Source organism: Bos grunniens, chromosome 13, assembly GCF_055505025.1.
Source record: "Bos grunniens cultivar Pamir isolate PY7600 chromosome 13, Bosgru_T2T1.0, whole genome shotgun sequence".
Taxonomy (NCBI): Eukaryota; Metazoa; Chordata; class Mammalia; order Artiodactyla; family Bovidae; genus Bos; species Bos grunniens.
In genome coordinates this window covers 54,294,709-54,312,309 of record NC_141177.1, presented here as the reverse complement: position 1 = coordinate 54,312,309, position 17,601 = coordinate 54,294,709, and the positions used below count along the sequence as shown (strand labels likewise).

At 47.1% G+C, this 17,601-nt stretch overlaps 1 protein-coding gene across 5 annotated transcripts in view; it reads right to left on the bottom strand.

The window, feature by feature from the left end:
• FAM107B (family with sequence similarity 107 member B) overlaps nucleotides 1–17,601 on the bottom strand; it is a 78,204-nt gene that overhangs the window by 17,556 nt on the left and 43,047 nt on the right. Inside the window, exon 1 of one of the 5 annotated variants that reach the window (XM_086334261.1) lies at nucleotides 3,968–4,199. The exons of the other annotated variants lie outside the window; for them this stretch is intronic. Coding sequence (XP_086190387.1) covers nucleotides 3,968–4,031 — 64 coding nt within the window. The 5' untranslated portion in view covers nucleotides 4,032–4,199. Of the gene's footprint in view, nucleotides 1–3,967; nucleotides 4,200–17,601 lie in introns of those variants that run through there. 5 annotated transcript variants of the gene reach the window in all.

Genomic DNA, 17,601 nt, shown 5'->3' with positions numbered 1-17,601 from the left:
CTACCTGCATTGATTTTTTAAAGACAAGTATGTCTGTAGCCTCCCCCAAATGGAAACTCACGAACTGGGCCTGTGGTAAGTCAGGGATCCCATCACATCAGCCTGACTATTTGAACGGGCCCCTCAGAGAATGCACTCCTCGGTGGAAACTGGAGAAGTGGCAGACAGACCTGCAGGCAGTCTTGATTTTGTTTAAAAGCCAACCGCAGTTTCATCCTAGTTAATCAGTAGACAAGAAGGCAATGAGCTGCCATAAAAGGATTAGTCCCTTTGTCCTAAACCAAGGATAATCTCCCCGATCTCAAATCCAGATTCCTGCCTCCTGAGGTCAAGGTGTCAGCAGGGGAAGGGAGCCTGTAGACCTGGGGAGAAGAGTGTTCCAGACTTGGGGAATAAGGAGTCAGGAGCATGCCTGATGCATCTGAGGAAGGAGAGACGTGAGTAAAGGTAGGGATGGCGGGGGACCAGTGGGGGCACTGGAGAGGGGTGGGATTCGATGTGGGGACTTGAAGGCCAGTGCCAGGGCTCTGTCTTTTGCTCTGAGTGACAGCAAAGAGCCATTGAGGGCTCCGAGCAGGAAGTGACAAGCTCTGACCCATGTGTCTGGATGATTATTCTAGCCGAGTGTAGGACAGGCCCAGCACGGCCAAGGCAAGACTCCAGGAGGCAGCTGTCAGGGGACCCAGGTGAGAGGTGGGTGCAGCAGACCGGATCACTTCATTTCAGCCCTTGGGAGTTCCTGAAGGACTGCACACCAGGAGTGAGACGCACAGAGGGGTCGAGGGTGCCTCCAAGGGCTCTGGCCTGAGCAACGAGGACAGAGCTGCCGTGGTGGAGGCCGTGAGCACAGCAGACGGGAGTGAGGTCAGGAGCTCCCTTTGGCACATGCTGGGTTGGAGATGTCCCTGGACACCCGGGTGATTGAGGGCAAGCAGCTGAGGCAGTGAGGGCCCAGACCCCGGGCGGCTCCTTCCTGGTCTTACTCGGTGACTGCCGGGGTCTCTCACTTCACCTCCCCGACACCCCCCAACCCTCCACTCCCACTATTCCCATGACAGCAGGCCACACAGATGCCCACTGCCCGTGGTTCCCAGAGGTCAGGGCCAGGGTACAGACACTGTCTTGGGCCTTGGTGCCAAGAGACAGATTGAGCTTCCTGTGCACACAGTGAACAGACTTCAGTTCTGAGCCTAGGGAACAAGTTCTAGCTTGGATTCTTCTTCACTTTCTCTTAAGACTGGGCGCCTGGGAAGCCTCTCTTTTCCCACTGGCCGAGAGGCCTGAGACAGGCTCGGCCTGTCTCCTGCTGGACAGAGGCAGACAGGCCACAGGTGGGTGGTGGCTGAGGGAGCTCTGCCCATAAACCAAGGCACAAACTTCTTCCTTCTTCTCTCTCCCTGGTTTGTCCTTCATCCAAGTGGAGACAGGAAAGGGGGTCCCAGCCTGAGTCAAGTGTGCAGACCTCAAGCGAGACTGCAAACCAGGCTGAGGGGAACCCCGTGGTCGCAGACCACGCTGAGGTCTGGGAAAGGTTATGCATGAGAAGGAGGGTGGCCCTGAAAACTGTACACAATAGAGGCCCTGCACCCATGGACTGCGCCCCATTCCTGTGTGCATGCGTGCTCAGTCGCACGGTTGTGTCTGACTCTGCAACACCACGGATGGTAGCCCACCAGTCTCAAGACTCTTGTCTGTGGAATTCTCCAGGCAAAAATACTGCAGTGAGTCGCCATTCTCTTCTCCAAGGGATCTTCCCAACCCAGGAATCAAACCCAGGTCTCCCGCATTGCGAGCAAATTCTTTACAATCTGAGTTACCAGATACATTCCACTGAGTCAAAGACTAATCCTTAAATGAAGGAACAGAATCCAGGAAGAACCACCAGGAGAGGGAGCCCCGGAGCTGTCTGGAGTCTCAAGCAACGAGGGTTAAAGCCTAAAGGGCTCTGAGCAACCAGTAATCCACAGCCCAGAAGCTCAGGAGACAGAAAAATGTCTGGAAGTAAAGGCACTTTGAAATGTATATCAGTATTGCTACATGAAATCTTCTTCCAGAAAGTAACATGAAGACACTCTTGTCAGATACACGCCCCTGGACCAGTAACTGATTCATAAAGGGATTTTTTTAAAAACTATCAAGTCAATGAAGGAAAATGAGGGTCAGCTCAGTAGAGGAGAAGCCCCCTTCATGTTCTCTCTGGTAACTTTTTTTTTTTTTAAGCTTTTTCTTCTTTTAAATGAGGGAGCCCATTAAATCTCTTTGCTGTTTGCTGGTTTGTTTGTTTTAATGATAATAAAGCATTTTTTACAATCCCCTAGCTCACTGGGAAGTCTCCCTAGGTTCACTCAGCCCCTCCCCTCATGTAATCCACAGTCGATGGTAACTTTCAATGGTTCTAAAACCCATTCATGCTACCTACATTAAGACCCTTCTGCAAAATGTGAAAAGTCTATCACACGCACATGGGGTTCTGAATGGCTCCGACTACAGTGCAAGGCGTGTACCAAGGAGACAGGGCTGATGTTGAGAAACTCTGACGCTGTTTTGAGGTCGAGGGGATTCAGTGAAAGATTTCAAGCTGAGGAATAAAAACACAGATTTGCATTTTAGACAGATACTAACACTGTACACTGAAAATGTAACCTGATGAGAATTCTGCCTTTGGTTCCTGTGAATGAGCAAAATCATTACGAAAATCATTCCAAAATCATTCCCAGAAAAAGAAGGGAATGAGCAAAATCATTACGAAAATCATTCCAAAATCATTCCCAGAAAAAGAAGGGAATTCCAGCCTTATAGATGCCCTCTTGAGTCCTTCTTCGCGTTTTTCCCCTTTTCAAAGGTTAACCCTGGGTCCAGGCCTCTGCTAGTCCCAGGTATTTTGTGCTGATTGCTTTTCAGAGGTGAATAACCCCACAGAAAAATTCCACAACTGGATGAATAAATGCTCACTGCGTCTGGGTTTCCCATTAGACCATTCCTGGCTCCAGGAGTTCAGTTTCGTATTTCTACATCACAAAGATAGTTTTACTTTTTTTTTTCTAGGGCTTGTGGGATCTTAGTTCCCTGACCAGGGACTGAACCCAGATACTCATTAGTTCATAGTCCTAGCTCCTGGACCACCAGGGAATTCCCACAAAGATAAAAGTTAAAACTTAATCCTCGGAGATACTGCAGGTTTGGTTCTAGACCACAATAAACTGAGTATTCAAATAAAACAAGTCACCCAAATTTGGGGGTCTTCATTCATGGCTCAGATGGTAAAGAATCCACCTGCAATGCAGGAGACTTGGGTTCGATCCCTGGGTTGGGAAGATCCCCTGGAGAAGAGAAAAGCTACCCACTCCAGTATTCTGGCCTGGAGAATTCCATGGACTGTATAGCCCATGGGGTCACAAAGAGTCAGACACGACTGAGTGACTTTCACTTCACTTCACCTCAGTATATATAAAAGCTATGTTTACACTATAGAACAATCCTCTGAGAGGAAAAAATAAAAATTTACAGATTATGCTAAGTTCCATGTTCACCTCAATATTTAAAATCTATCTAAAGCACTCATAAATGAATCCTTTAGAAAACAATCCCTGAAACCTGTCGGTGCATGTAGGTTAGAGCTGTACTAGGACCAACCGAAGCTAAACAACTAAATGTTTGAAGTGCTGCAACTTCTGGAAAGTAATGCCCAAGAAGTTTTAAAGAGCATTTGTTTCCCAGGCTGTCTCTAAGAGATTCTAGCAACCCTCTCACAATACCCGGAAAAATCCAAGTCCTTTAAGTCTGCAGGCCAGCCCAGTCCAGGCTCGGGTCAACCTGGAAGACCAAGGACTGTCCCTGGAGCCACGGCAGTCTCCCTCAGCACCCACAGTTCCCAGAAGGGAGGCTGGCTGTGAGGAGGAAGGCCTTGAGAGAGCAGAGAGTGAGTTAAAATGGGAATTTCTCCCAAACAGCCAAAGGCTTCACTTACAAAACTCCTGAGCCTGGGAACAACCTGAAGATTCAGTCTCGTTGCCAGGAGACCATGGCACCATCTAGGACCCAAAGGCATCAGACAAGTGCCCAGATGACCTTCGTGGCCACAAACTCAACAAAGGCAGACAACTGACGCTGAACCAGAGCAATCCACGTGAGCTCAGAAATGTGGCTTTTCCAATTGTGCCGGGCCCACCGCTGCTGGAATTTCAGACTCACAATTAACTGGCCACAGAGATGCTGCCGCACGCTTGCCAAACAGTGACGCGCTTGGGAAAATACCAAACTCGTTTTCTCATCCCTGAAAAATGTATTTTTATATTAAAAAAACAAGGCACACATTTTATATTTAGAAGATGGGAACGAAGGCAAGAGAAACCTCGGGAAGACAGAGCACGTGCCAATGTTTAAGATCCAAGCTGGACCAAGTGAGACGGGACCAACCAGTAGGTGGCGATGGCTCCACAAATAACAAGGTGTCTGTTTCCAGGATGACGCCTACTGGAGCAGGGCCACCTCACCCAGACCTTCAGCACTGTTAGTAAAAGCATCAGAGACAAGCCACAAGAGGAATCCACTCTGGAGTCACTATATGCATCATCTCTCTATATTCTACATAAGCATCTCCCCATCACTTAAGCCTCACAATGGCCCAGTGAGGCAGGGCCTCACTGTAAGTCTCCCCATTCCCTCTGAGCTCAGACAGCTTCAAGGATGTAGGCTCCGATCACACCAAATGGGTCTAAATTCCAGCTTTCATTTACTGTAAGTGTGATTTGGGGTTATGTTTCCTCACCAGTTAAAAAAAAACAAGAAAGGAAGGGGAAGGAGATGGAGAAGAGGAGGAAGAAGGAAGAGGAAGAGGAAAGGCAGGTGGTTATGAAGAATAAACGAGAAATGCACACCCAACTCAGGGCCTGGAAACAGTAAGCCTTCCATAAATGTCACCTGTGACAAGTGCTGTCACTGGCCACAAATAACAACTAGGGCTTCCCTGGTAGCGCAGCTGGTAAAGACTCTGCCTGCAATGCAGGAGACCCAGGTTCGAATCCTGGGTGGGGAAGATCCCCTGGAGAAGGGATAGGCTACCCACTCCAGGCATCTCCTGATGCCTCAGTAGGTAAAGAATCCACCCGCAATGTGGGAGATCTGGGTTTGATCCCTGGGTTGGGAAGATCCTGTGGAGGAGAACATGGCAAGCTACTCTAGTTTTCTTGCATGGAGAATCCCCATGGACAGAGGAGCCTGATGGGCTACAGTCCATGGGGTCACAAAGAGTTGGACAGGACTCAGCAACTAAGCACAGTAAACAGAAACCCTATGATTCTGCCCCAGGTTACACAGCTCGGAAAGTACAGGACCAGGATTTGAACCTGGGTCTGATTCCATAGGGGTGGTTTCGCCCCTTTCAACATCACACTCTTCTGAGCTGGGAAAATGGAAGGGGGCAGGCAGGAGAGCAGAGAATGGGTTTCACTTTAAACAGGATGATTTTCTCAACAAGATTTTAGAAGCTTTCTAACATCATAGCTTTATAATCCCAACCAGAAAACACCTTGCAGAAAATCATACTGAAGTGGGGAAAGGTGGCAAGAGAGACACATTTCCTTTCAAACACATAAATGTTTTTATAAAGATGTTCACAGTAGCACTATTCACCACAGCCCTGAATGGGAGGCAACCCCAGTGTCTGTTAACAGCCGCATGGAGAAGCAGACTGTGGGGCATGAGGATACAGTTGAAGAACACAGAGCAAGGAGAACAACAGCAGCCCGAGTCTCAGAAATACAATGTTCAGCAAAAGAAGCCAGACACACAAGCGTCCAGCTTGGGTCATTCCATCCATCTGATGTTCAAAATGAGTAAAACCACCTCTGATGTCAGATGTCAGCATAATCCGAGCACAGAGTGAGTGGATGGAAAGAAACAGGGCTCCTGGGGTGCTGGTAAGGTTCTGATTTCTGATACAGGTTCTAGTTACACAGGCATATTCACTCTGAAAATGTAACAAGCAGTTCATTTTTTTTTTGCTTATGCTCTTCTCTGTATGTGTATTATACCTCCATAAATACAGTCCCTATTAAATACTAATAGCTATTAAAATTACAACCTAGAGATCATTCGGTTGCTGCTGTGTTATTACAGTTTTGTTATTTCATCCATTTTAAACCTTGTTGAGTCATGAGAAGTAATAAATACCAGCCAGTTTGAAGACCACCTCCATCCTGAATTAGAAGCCTATTATGCCACGTACCAATTATGTGACTTAACCTGAGTCTCAATTTCCTCACCTGTAAATCAGGGTGCTCATAGCCACGCTTGCAGAATTGTTGTGAGCACTGAATTAAACTTAAGGAGAACATTCACTACACATGGTACCAGACCATGTGGCAGATGTTCAATAAATTGGACAGTTAAATAGTTAAAACAAATTAATTCATTAATCTAACTCTCCATGATCAATGTCCTATCAAACTGAAAAATGGATGACCATGCAGTACAAGTATACTAGTTTAGACCAAGCTTAATGGTGAACCCCATATAGGCCTCTGCTCATTTTTCCAATTTGTTCTTAGATGGGAGAGAGGGACAGAGTCTATGGGAGAAAACAGAATCCCTGACGGGCTTTTGTTTCACAGCCAAAGCAGAGAGAGGAGCCCTCAGCCCAAGCCAGCCCACACCATGAAAATGCTGATTATGTCCCAATCTCTGGGCTTCGGTCTTCTTATCTGTACAGCTGAACTGCTACACCACTCTGGTTTCTGTTGTAAATAACTATTCTGCATACAGAGCAATAATATAAATATGAGGGATCGATAAAAACATAATTTCGAACTGTGCTGGAGAAGACTCTTGAGAGTCCCTTGGACTGCAAGGAGATCAAACCAGTCAACCCTAAAGGAAATCAACCCTGAAGAGTCAAGGACTTATACTGAAGCTGAAACTCCATCCAATACTTTGATGTGAAGGGCTGGCTCACTGGAAAAAATACTCTGATGCTGGGAAAGATGAAGGCAAAAAGAGAAGAAGGCGGCAGAGGATGAGATGGTTAGATAGCATCACTGACTCAATGGACATGAATTTGAGCAAACACTGGGAGATAGTGGAGGACAAAGGAGCCTGTCGGGCTACAGTCCATTGGGGTCACAAAGAGTCGGACACCACTTGAGGACTGAACAATAACAACAAATAAAAACAGAAGCTAGTCCCATATAAATAGTTTAACTGTTCATACATCAAATGTTCATAATGTACTTAGCCTCCCATAGCCCTGGTGGAATCTGACCTAATGATTCAGTTGGACAACTCTCCAAAAAAGTCAAAACAGAAAACAGGCAAGATCTTTTCAGAGGCATTTTTGCATAACGTTCAGTCAAACCCCATGGGAAAGCAGTGGGCAGAGAAGCCATGGGTGGAGGACAAACAAAAACGTCCCCAAAAAACACAGTACTTTGTTCTTCTGCACTTCACTCCACTGGCTCTGTAAGTAAAGTGTACTGCTCCTGCATGTTTATAATCAAGCAGTGTATTAATAATCTAACACAGAACAGCTCAAACACATACAAGGGGTAACCAGAAAATACACGCCTTGCAGCATCAGGACCTCAGAAAATGCTCATACCTAAGCTGGGCACCCACGAGTCTGCAGGTGTCTGATCAGAAAAAAAAAAAAAAAAGTGATGCTGATAGTCAACAGATGCCAAGTTTGGGTTGCTTTCCATAGAAACCAGCAAACTAACCCTGTGATTGAATTCCTTCTGCCTTCTAGCTCCCCAAAGTCCAATGCTTTGCAAGAAAAAGGAGTTTGCTATGTCACCAATGAGGTCATGCTCAAAGCCTAAGTAAAAGTTTAAAAAAAAAAATCAAAAAAGCAGTTCTTGAATAACCTTGTTTTGCTAGTAAGTTAGTCATTCAAGCTACCGTGGGGAAGTGTGAAGACAAAATATACAAAGAAAATGAAAACAAAAACACTATGGGGGTATGAGAAAAAAAATGTTTCTAAGTAGAACAAAACTAATATAAAATTGATAAAAATTTACTAAGTCGCTCAGTTGAAGGAAGAAAAGAAGTGAACAAAATCCCTCAAGGGCACGGAATCAATGATGACGTCCACACCGTCCGGGCAGGCAGCCCATCCAGGTGATGTCTTCTCTCTGATACCTAAACAAGTCCTAGAACCTCAGCTGAGACACAGACTCTGTACATGTCCTCTGCCTGCTTCCAGAGAAGAGAGAGTCTGGAACTCCCTTGTGGATGGAGGAACTACCTCATTCTGCGAGCAGTGAGCGATAGGGGGTCAGCACACATGTGAGAGAAGGAGAGAGGGTGCCCAGAGGGGCTCACCAGGGCGGGGCCCCACCACCACTGCAGGAGGACCACCGGCGCTGCACGGGGTATCACAGGGTCCACGGCCCCGCTCATCCTTCCTGCAGGGCAGCCACTTCTCAACCAGGCAAACGCACTCGGGCCTTCCCCCAAGAGAACAGCTGGGCCTGAGTATAAATCAACATGTATTTCAACCTGGAAGGACAGTAGCAAACCTCTCTCTTCCCAACTGCTAGCTGGGGGGCAAATGTTCCTTAAGAATTCAAGCTCCTGTGCTCTGGCCCCCAGGTCTGTCCACAAGGGCTGCGACCTTCAAGGCCCCAGGGACAAAAAGCCACCAGCGAATCCCTAACAGAAAGAGCTCACAGAAAACGTCCCATTCACCTCACAGTCCACCTGCAGGGGACTCCCAGCTTCTTGGGGTACCTTCTCCCCAGCCTCTTGTGAGAATTCAAAGCTGCTGTCCATCTCCTTCTCAACCTGAAAGCCAGCCGTCTGGATGACCCTCTCTCCTGGTTCTCCCCACACCCGATGGCCCCATGTCTCTTCCATCCTGACGTCTCGGTGCTGAGAAGTCTCAGGAACAGGCTCCAGACCTTTCTCTCGGCCTCGCCTTCCCAGCCCCCACACCCTTAGTGCTCCAGTTCTGTGAGTCATTTCTCCCCCCGGCCACTTCCCCTGGCCGTCTCCCTCCCGTCTGCAGTGCTGAGTACAATGTTACTTGGTGTTCCCTCCGTCCACGAATCTGACACTCAACATCCACCGATTTTTCCTGCATCTCCAGCTGGTCTCTCCTGCAGGAGAGATGTGTGTCCCTTCGGTGGGGAAAAGACCCCTGACCAATTTCAGTCACCCTCCCCCCCAGCACAATGCCTCACACATATGCCGTCCAAAGTGGAAGCAGCCCCACCATGACTAGTGGATGAAGAAGAACCAACAGGAAGGTGGGGCCTCTGGCTCCTTGTGCCTACAGCTAAGCATCAGGGGAGCCAGCGGCACACCCAGCTTTATTCCCTCCTGCATTCCCAGGCTGGGAGTCAGCCCACGGGCACCCGGAAGAACTGCACTGAATGAAGGGCGCAGACACTGAAGGAATGGAGAAGCCAAACCAGGCAGCTCATCTCCTGAAGCCTCTCGTGATTCCTCTTGAGGTTTTCCTCCTTTCTGTCCCAACAGGACACTCACTGTGAACCCCTCTCTAACGATGCTTATAGCTGCTGCTATGAAAACAACAATGACAGTCTCTCACTTTAAAGTCACAAAGGGAAGGCCTGACTTTTCCTCATTTCCTACCTGCAGAAACATTGCTATCGATACCTCCTGTATCGTTCAACTCCATTTGACTCACTGACAAGTGACGTGCAGAGCTCAGACCTACACAAGGGGCGGAAACCAGGGGAGGGGGAAAGAGGACATCTCATGCTTTGAACAAACTCTGTCCTCATCTGATCTTGACAAAGCTTGGGGACTTCTCTGGTGGTCCCGTGGTTAAGACTTCCCCTTCTAATGCAGAGGGAGCAGGAACAATCTCTCCTTGGGGAACTAAGATCCTCCATGCCTTGTGGCCAAAAAACCAAAACAAAAAACAGAAGCAATATTGTCACACATTCAATAAAAACTTTAAAAATGGTCCACATCAAAAAAAAAAAAAAAAAAACTTACGAAAAAGCTCAGAATGAGAGACAAGTTCCTAGTTCTTCTGGTACATATCAGTCCAGGGAACCAAATGCCCATTTTTTTCTAACCCAGGAGACGATGCTCCTTCTTGCATAAGATGACCCCCAAAACCCTCACTCAAAGTCTGTAACATGAAATGCTACGTACAAGCCAGGTGTCTTTTGCCCCAGAAAGATAACTCAGATTGTCTGGTGGGAAATAAATCTGAGTGCACAGGCTTGCACCAATATTCCCATGAAGTAATTAGCACCTCATTAATATGCAGCCCATCAATCTGCACAACCCTCTAAGCAACTGAAATGCTGTCCAATTAACAGATTTCCTCAATAATTGATTACCCTAAACCTGCTGGCCTCAAAATTGCCGTAGGCTGATAAATTACACTTATCAAATAACATTTGATAGATGGCCATTAAGTGGTTCAGAGTTTCTCTCTCTCCTAGGTAAAGCAGCCTGATGAGATCTCAAGTTCAAGGACCCTTGATTTTACTCTCGAAGAGTGTTCTGTGGTCTAACAGTGTCACCCAGTGGCGAAGGCAGTCTGTGTTCAGAGCAGCTGTTGTTTTTTAAAAGAAGTATTTCTCACATGTGTTTCTTTACTCAACAGAAAAGACCATTTTTAAGGAATTGCTCTAAGAAAACTAGCATGTGTAAATTCAAGAAAAACATGGGGCTGGCACAAGAGGAGAGCTCCCCTAAGTCCAAAATTACTTTGAAGCCTTTGGGGACCAGGCAGATGTGTGCTGCACTGAAGCCAGACATAAAGGGAGGCCCCTGTGACCAGGGGGAGGAGCAGGTTTGACTCGAAATCTACTCAGTGTTCCAAGGCTGAGCAATACAGTCACTCATGCCATCTGCTTTCCCGTCCACCATTCAGCCCTTTAAATTCTCAAAAGTTCAGCTCTCCCAGAGCAAGGAAAGAAAGCCCATTCTGTTCCAAGGCTGACTATCTGATTTTAAAAACTTATGAGGTGAAGTTTAATTGAAAACAATAAATTATTTATCTTCCTTATCTGTAACAAGAGAAGGCTACACCAGATGGTCCTGAGCTCCCTTCTTGGTTCTAACATTCTGAGAATTCAGAAGAGTTTGGCTTATCTGGTGCTCCCACCACGGGGGCTTCTGACCCAAGGCAGCGAAACTCTGGCCCCGTCATCAGGGCCAGGCGGACCCCGGGAGGGCACCCCTCTTACGTTCCATGCACGTGCCACCGTGCCCTCCACTCCTCCTCGTCCCTGTTCCCGGTGTCTGACATCCAGGCTTTCTGGTCCTGATGCCCCGTTACTCCAGATGCAGCCACCCTCACTCCTAGTCCCTCGAGGAGAGTCTCAACAGCCCGGTCCAGGGCTAGAGATGTCCACATAGGAGGGAGCACGGACTAGACTTTATTAAACCAGAACCCCAGTCCAGGGAGCCCCTAGATACTCCAGTCAAGAAGCACACATATACCCTTATGATCAACAAAAACGAAGTTTATCCTTCGTTGCCTGAAACCACCTATAGCAAGTATACGTTACACTACAATTAAATTAATTCGTCTAAATCCTAAACTACCCTGAAATCAAGCCACAGTTCAGCCCTTTGCTCCTCCTTAGCTCTTCTAGACATCTCTTTGCCTTCTCTCTATAAATCCACTTTCTTCCTGCCTACTCTCAACAAAGCCCAACCACAAGAATTTCATACAGTCAATGACAGTTTTTTCTCCTCACCGCCTTACATTTAGAGAATCACTATCTACTCTCACAGGTTATTCATAAGAAGATAAAATTTTGCTACTTCCTGTCTGAAGAACTGTGGGCAGTCTGTGACAAGAGGCTTTAACACGTACACATCCATGAATCTGGTAATTCCACTCCCAGGAATTTACTCCCAAGAGATAATCAGACATGTACACAAAACATATGTATAAGAATATTTTGTGTGGTTCATGAAAGTGAAAAAAGAAACCCCGATTAAATATCTAAACACAAGCTGGAATCAAGATTGCCGGGAGAAATATCAATAACCTCAGATATGCAGATGACACCACCCTTATGGCAGAAAGTGAAAAGAAACTAAAAAGCCTCTTGATGAAAGTGAAAGTGGAGAGTGAAAAAGTTGGCTTAAAGCTCAACATTCAGAAAACGAAGATCATGGCATCCGGTCCCATCACTTCATGGGAAATAGATGGGGAAACAGTGGAAACAGTGTCAGACTTTATTTTTGGGGGCTCCAAAATCACTGCAGATGGTGACTGCAGCCATGAAATTAAAAGACGCTTACTCCTTGGAAGGAAAGTTATGACCAACCTAGACAGCATATTCAAAAGCAGAGACGTTACTTTGCCAACAAAGGTCCGTCTAGTCAAGGCTATGGTTTTTCCAGTGGTCATGTATGGATGTGAGAGTTGGACTGTGAAGAAAGCTGAGCACCGAAGAATTGATGCTTTTGAAGTGTGGTGTTGGAGAAGACTCTTGAGAGTCCCTTGGACTGCAAGGAGATCCAACCAGTCCATTCTGAAGGAGATCAGCCCTGATGCTAAAGCTGAAACTCCAGTACTTTGGCCACCTCATGCGAAGAGTTGACTCATTGGAAAAGACTCTGATGCTGGGAGGGATTGGGGGCAGGAAGAGAAGGGGACAACAGAGGATGAGATGGCTGGATGGTATCACTGACTCGATGGACCTGAGTCTGGGTGAACTCCGGGAGTTGGTGATGCACAGGGAGGCCTGGCGTGCTGTGATTCATGGAGTCGCACAGAGTCGGACACGACTGAGCGACTGAACTGAGCTGAATGCAATACAATGCAGCTTTAAAACCATATTATTAGAATAAGTAATGAAAGGGGAAATATTCATGATGGATTGAATGGGAGAAAAATACCAGGTTCCAAAATAGTATGTCCTTTATTTTCTAATACATGCATCTGTGTGAACAAAAGGTATTTGGAGTGTCCAAAGATCAGCTGTATTGGCATTGCCCAGGAACTCGCTCAGTGCACGTGCCCTGAGAAGCACAAGGGGAGTGCCCAGCACAACCTTTTGAGGGAGATACTAAAATCTGTCCCATTGTACAGATGGGGAGATTGAGGCCCAGAGAAGTGAGGTAAATTCCCTAAGGCTGCAAAGCTCGCACAGCTAGCTCGAGTCCACACTCCACACCAGTCTGCTCTAGGGCCTCTCTGCGATGGCTCTGTACCTCTAAGCGTGCTCTGTGCTCCTTTCCCTCAGTCACAACACGATGCGCCCCACTCTTCCTAGAGTTTCAGTGCTTCTGTTACAGAGCTATGGCTGGGGCGGGGAGGCGGGGGGCGTTACCCCAACACAGGCACCACCACTGACACACCTCATGGTGAAGATCTGCTTAACATCACTGAAGTCTTTAAAAAGACCAGCCCCCATCAACAGAAATCCTAAAGCCCTTGAGTGGTAGCACGGAGCATGATATGGACTGAACATGCAAAGCTTTCCTGTCACTAGCAAGAGTGGGGCTGCCACTGGCCATTCCTTACACCCGGGACAAGCCACCTGGCCTACTGTCTTAGAAATTAGGCAACTTTTGATCAATTTCTTTTACTCTTTTGGTTCCTGCATTCAACATTTGCATGTATCGTAATACTTAAAATTTTTATATAATGCTATTTTATAGTCATAAAATTCAAATTTGCAAACACACACCACCAGCCTTTACCCCCAAACTGAAAATTCCTGAATAAAGGCGCCTCCCTTGGCACATTTACTGGATACAACTTTCTAAGGTGTTAACACCTCGGCCATTCATTTCAGGAGACTGCAAAGGGGATGCCCTGGAAAGATGTGGGTTTAGGCCTGGTCCCCGCTGAGAGGAAGGAAACTACACAGACCAGAAAAAAATACTTCCTGCTGGACTAGCTTTCAAAGCCCTCAAGTATTCCTGCTTTCAGGAATGAATAATAATTTCATAAAATGGATGACCAGGTCCACCTGGGAACCTGAACAAGTATTTTCCAAAGAGGAGAGTATCTTCAAAAGGACGTAACAGAGAAACTGAGAGCAGGGACCATCTGTTCAATTTCCCCAGCACCAAAGAGGAGGAAACAGAGGCCCAGAGAGATGGAAGCTCGACTAAGTTCAAAGAGAAGGTGGCCAAGCCTGGCCCATAAAGTGTGTGTCTGCCCCGGCCCTCACTTGGCTGGACTACAACCACCTCACTCACTGCTGACTCCAACTGAACTGTACTGAGTTTTCTAAATTCATTTTCTACTGATCTGGGGGGAGGGGGGTTGGCACCAGCACTACCACCACCATTAACATTACCTCTTGATCAAAATAACTGGATGGCATCTTTGAAGATAATAATATGCTTCAGTTATAAGTATCCACATTTCCATCTGCTTCTACATCCTGCCAAATTCCAGAAGACTACAAAGTCACTGCGATGATTAAAACAACAAAACAAACAAAGACACCTCTTGTTACTTTCCTGGTGTGTCCAGTGGTTGGGACTCTGGGCTTCTGACGCAGGCGGGCATGGGTTCAATCCCTGGTCGGGGAACTAAGATCCCATCTACATGAAGCATGGCAAAAAACAAACACAAACAAACAAAAAACCCATGCCTCTTAGGGCAGGAAAAACAACTCATTTGCCTTTTTTAAAAGAGCTGATCTTAACACTGAGCAACTACAACCCTGAAGAACAGAGACTGTTCAGACACAGTGACTTCAGACATCCTCTTTGGACTCTCCACTCACCATCTCATTCTCCTCCTCCTAAAGCCAACCATTCCTCAAGCATCAGTATCCAGGATCAAATCAAATCAACTGCCGGAAAAGTAAAAATCCACCCTAGCAACAATGGGACACGGAAAGACAGGCCTTACTAATAATGAACCCCAATATTCCATCAGGACATAAACTTCAGCGTAGAACCCAGACACCAAGCCTGTGCCTACCTCCACAAAAACGAAAGACTGTCCCACTTTTCTCACTAACCTGTGACTGCTAATTCTTTACCAAGTGGCAACTCTAACCCCACTTCAATCTCTTGCATCCTATATAAAAATTAAGATACCCAGTCACTGAAACATACCTGCTTCCTTACCACATCCAAACCAGCTCTGGCCCCATTTCTCTAACCCCACCTTCAAGTCATCCAGCACAAGCGCAAACCCAACTCTGCCTTTCCAAGGGAATCCCAGAATCCCAATGCTCTTCCAGGCTACACTCGCCCTGCTGCTAAATGAACCGAATCTCTACAATGACATGTGCCTTCCTGGGGGCTGCTGGCTGATGGGATTCGACACTCTTTTATCTTAAGTTAGTAATAACATGAGGTACAGCAGAAAAAAACATGAAAATTAAAGGTCCACTAACCTGAATCCTGACTTACTGCTTCTCTGGGTCTGTTTCCTTAGTGGTAAAATGACAATTATTCTATACTTTTAAAACTTTTCATCTCAAATACACTGTATTTCAGCCCTACTGTGGGTCAAATAGGTTTATGACCATGGAACAAGATGCTCTGACTTCCAATCACTCAATTACTTCACGTGTGAAATACAGCACAGAGTTGCAAAAACCTCATTTTTCACTCTAAAGAAAAGAGATCTTCATGTGAGAAACAATGGTTACAATTATGTGCTTTTCTGGATGGTTAATATGTTTCATAATTATACAAATGTAATATCTGATTTGATTTCTCCTTCCACAGTGACAAATTAGCATGAGGATTGGGGCACGTCTCCGTCTGGATCTTTAGAAGACTGTCTGGCGCTAACTAAACCCCAGAGAGCAGCTGTGTGCACAGCCCAGGTACTTTTAATTAAAGTCTGTTTTCCCACTTACTCTTCTGGTTACCCAGTGGGCTTTCTGTGAACAACAAATAGTCAGTCTTGTGATGAGGACACCAAAACCAACATAGGGTTATTAAACCAAGGCCAGACCATGAGTGTCCACTCCTTTGTACGAGCCTTGGGTCAGCCTCTAAAGATCTTGGAGGAGTGAGATGTGGTCCCTGATGTCCAGAGCTCAAGGCCTGGAGGAGACAGGCTCACAATCAATACTGTGATATGTACACCTTGAATGGGGGAAGACCAGGCCAGTGTCAGGGATAAGTCTTCCCAAGACTGTACCTCCTCCCAACTCCAAAAGGAGGAAGGTTCTCCCATGTGACTCCATCAGTGAGGATGCCCTGGACCACACTCAAAACCTGCCCAAAAGGAGCGGCACCACAAGGGCTTGTTTTCACCTCACAAGGATGTGGTGTTAGGCTGTGCAAAGCTGCCTCGGAGCTCAGTGGTGTCATGGGGGCACTGGGATCTTCTCACTGCTCTGTTCTGCTCAGCAGCCCTGGCATCTCCAGGAGGAAAGGCAGACTGGGAAGGCACCCCCCCATCCAGCATCCATTTTTCTGGGAGGGAGGCCACTCCCAGAGCCCTCTCATTGGCCAGAGCTGTGTCCTGTGATCACCATAGCAACAAAGGGCCCTGGGAAAATAGGGACACGGCATTCCAGCAGTGAAGGGGGGACAGCAGTGGCTGTTAGGTCGACAATCAACTCTGCCACACACAGTTATGGGTGGAATGTGTCCCCCCCAAATCCATATGTTGAGGCCCCAACCCCCAATGTGACAGTATGCAGAGGTGGGGTCTTTGTAAGATGATCAGGACTAAATGAAGTCATGAGGTTGAGGCTCCCATGATGGGACTGGTGTCCTCATAGGAGGATGAGATAACAGAGCTGGCATCTCTCCCCACCCCCACCCACTCAGATGAGAAGGCTGCCTGCCATCTGTAAGCCAGGCAGAGAGTCCTCACCAGGAATCCCATCTGCACCCTGATCTTGGACTTCCAGCCTCCAGAACCATGAGAAATAAATGTCTGTTGTTTAACCCACTCAAGCGTTAAGTCGCTCAGTCGTGTCAGACTATTTGCAACCCACGGACAGTGGCCCACCAGGCTCCTGAGTCCACTCAGCCTATGGCAGCCAGAGCTGACTAGGACACAAACCCAATTCAACTGTCTTCAAAGGCACTCCGGCCTTCTGACAAGGGGCTCATCAGGCCCCTCTGGGTGAAGTCAGCTGCCACCCTGCCTCTCAGCTCCAAAGCTGACAAGGGAAACTAGAGCACCAATCGTTTCTCAGAAGTGTTCTGTCCTCAGAACATTCATAAGGAAAGCTACAGTGGGCAACAGAGATGGGGTCCTTTTAATGGAAACCCCTTCAGCCTTCAACTTCTCCTTCCACACAAAACTCCCCTTTTTAAATGAAGGGGATTTTGGCAAAAGTTCAAACGTAAACATATTTGTTGTGGGAGGAGATGCCAGAAGGAGGGAGTAAACCATACTGACTGTGAACTTGCTCTGCTTGAACTCCACACATTAACTCAACTCCCCCATTCTAGGTTACCAGGCCTTACCGTGTTCCCTCAGGCTGTCTTGCAGTCACAGGAAAACAAAAGCAAGGTGCCCCCAGCTCCAAGAGGCTGTCTCTGCAATCTAGACAGTGATTTCCGCCCCCCTCCCCACCCCTGCCATCTAACAGGCCCACCCAACGTATGAACTGGATACAATCCCCCTTGGGCCTCCACTGGAGCTCTGACTTTCTCCATGTACAGGAACAGGCAGAGGAAAACTTTCAAAATAAGAACGGGGGTGGGGGGCGGGTGGGG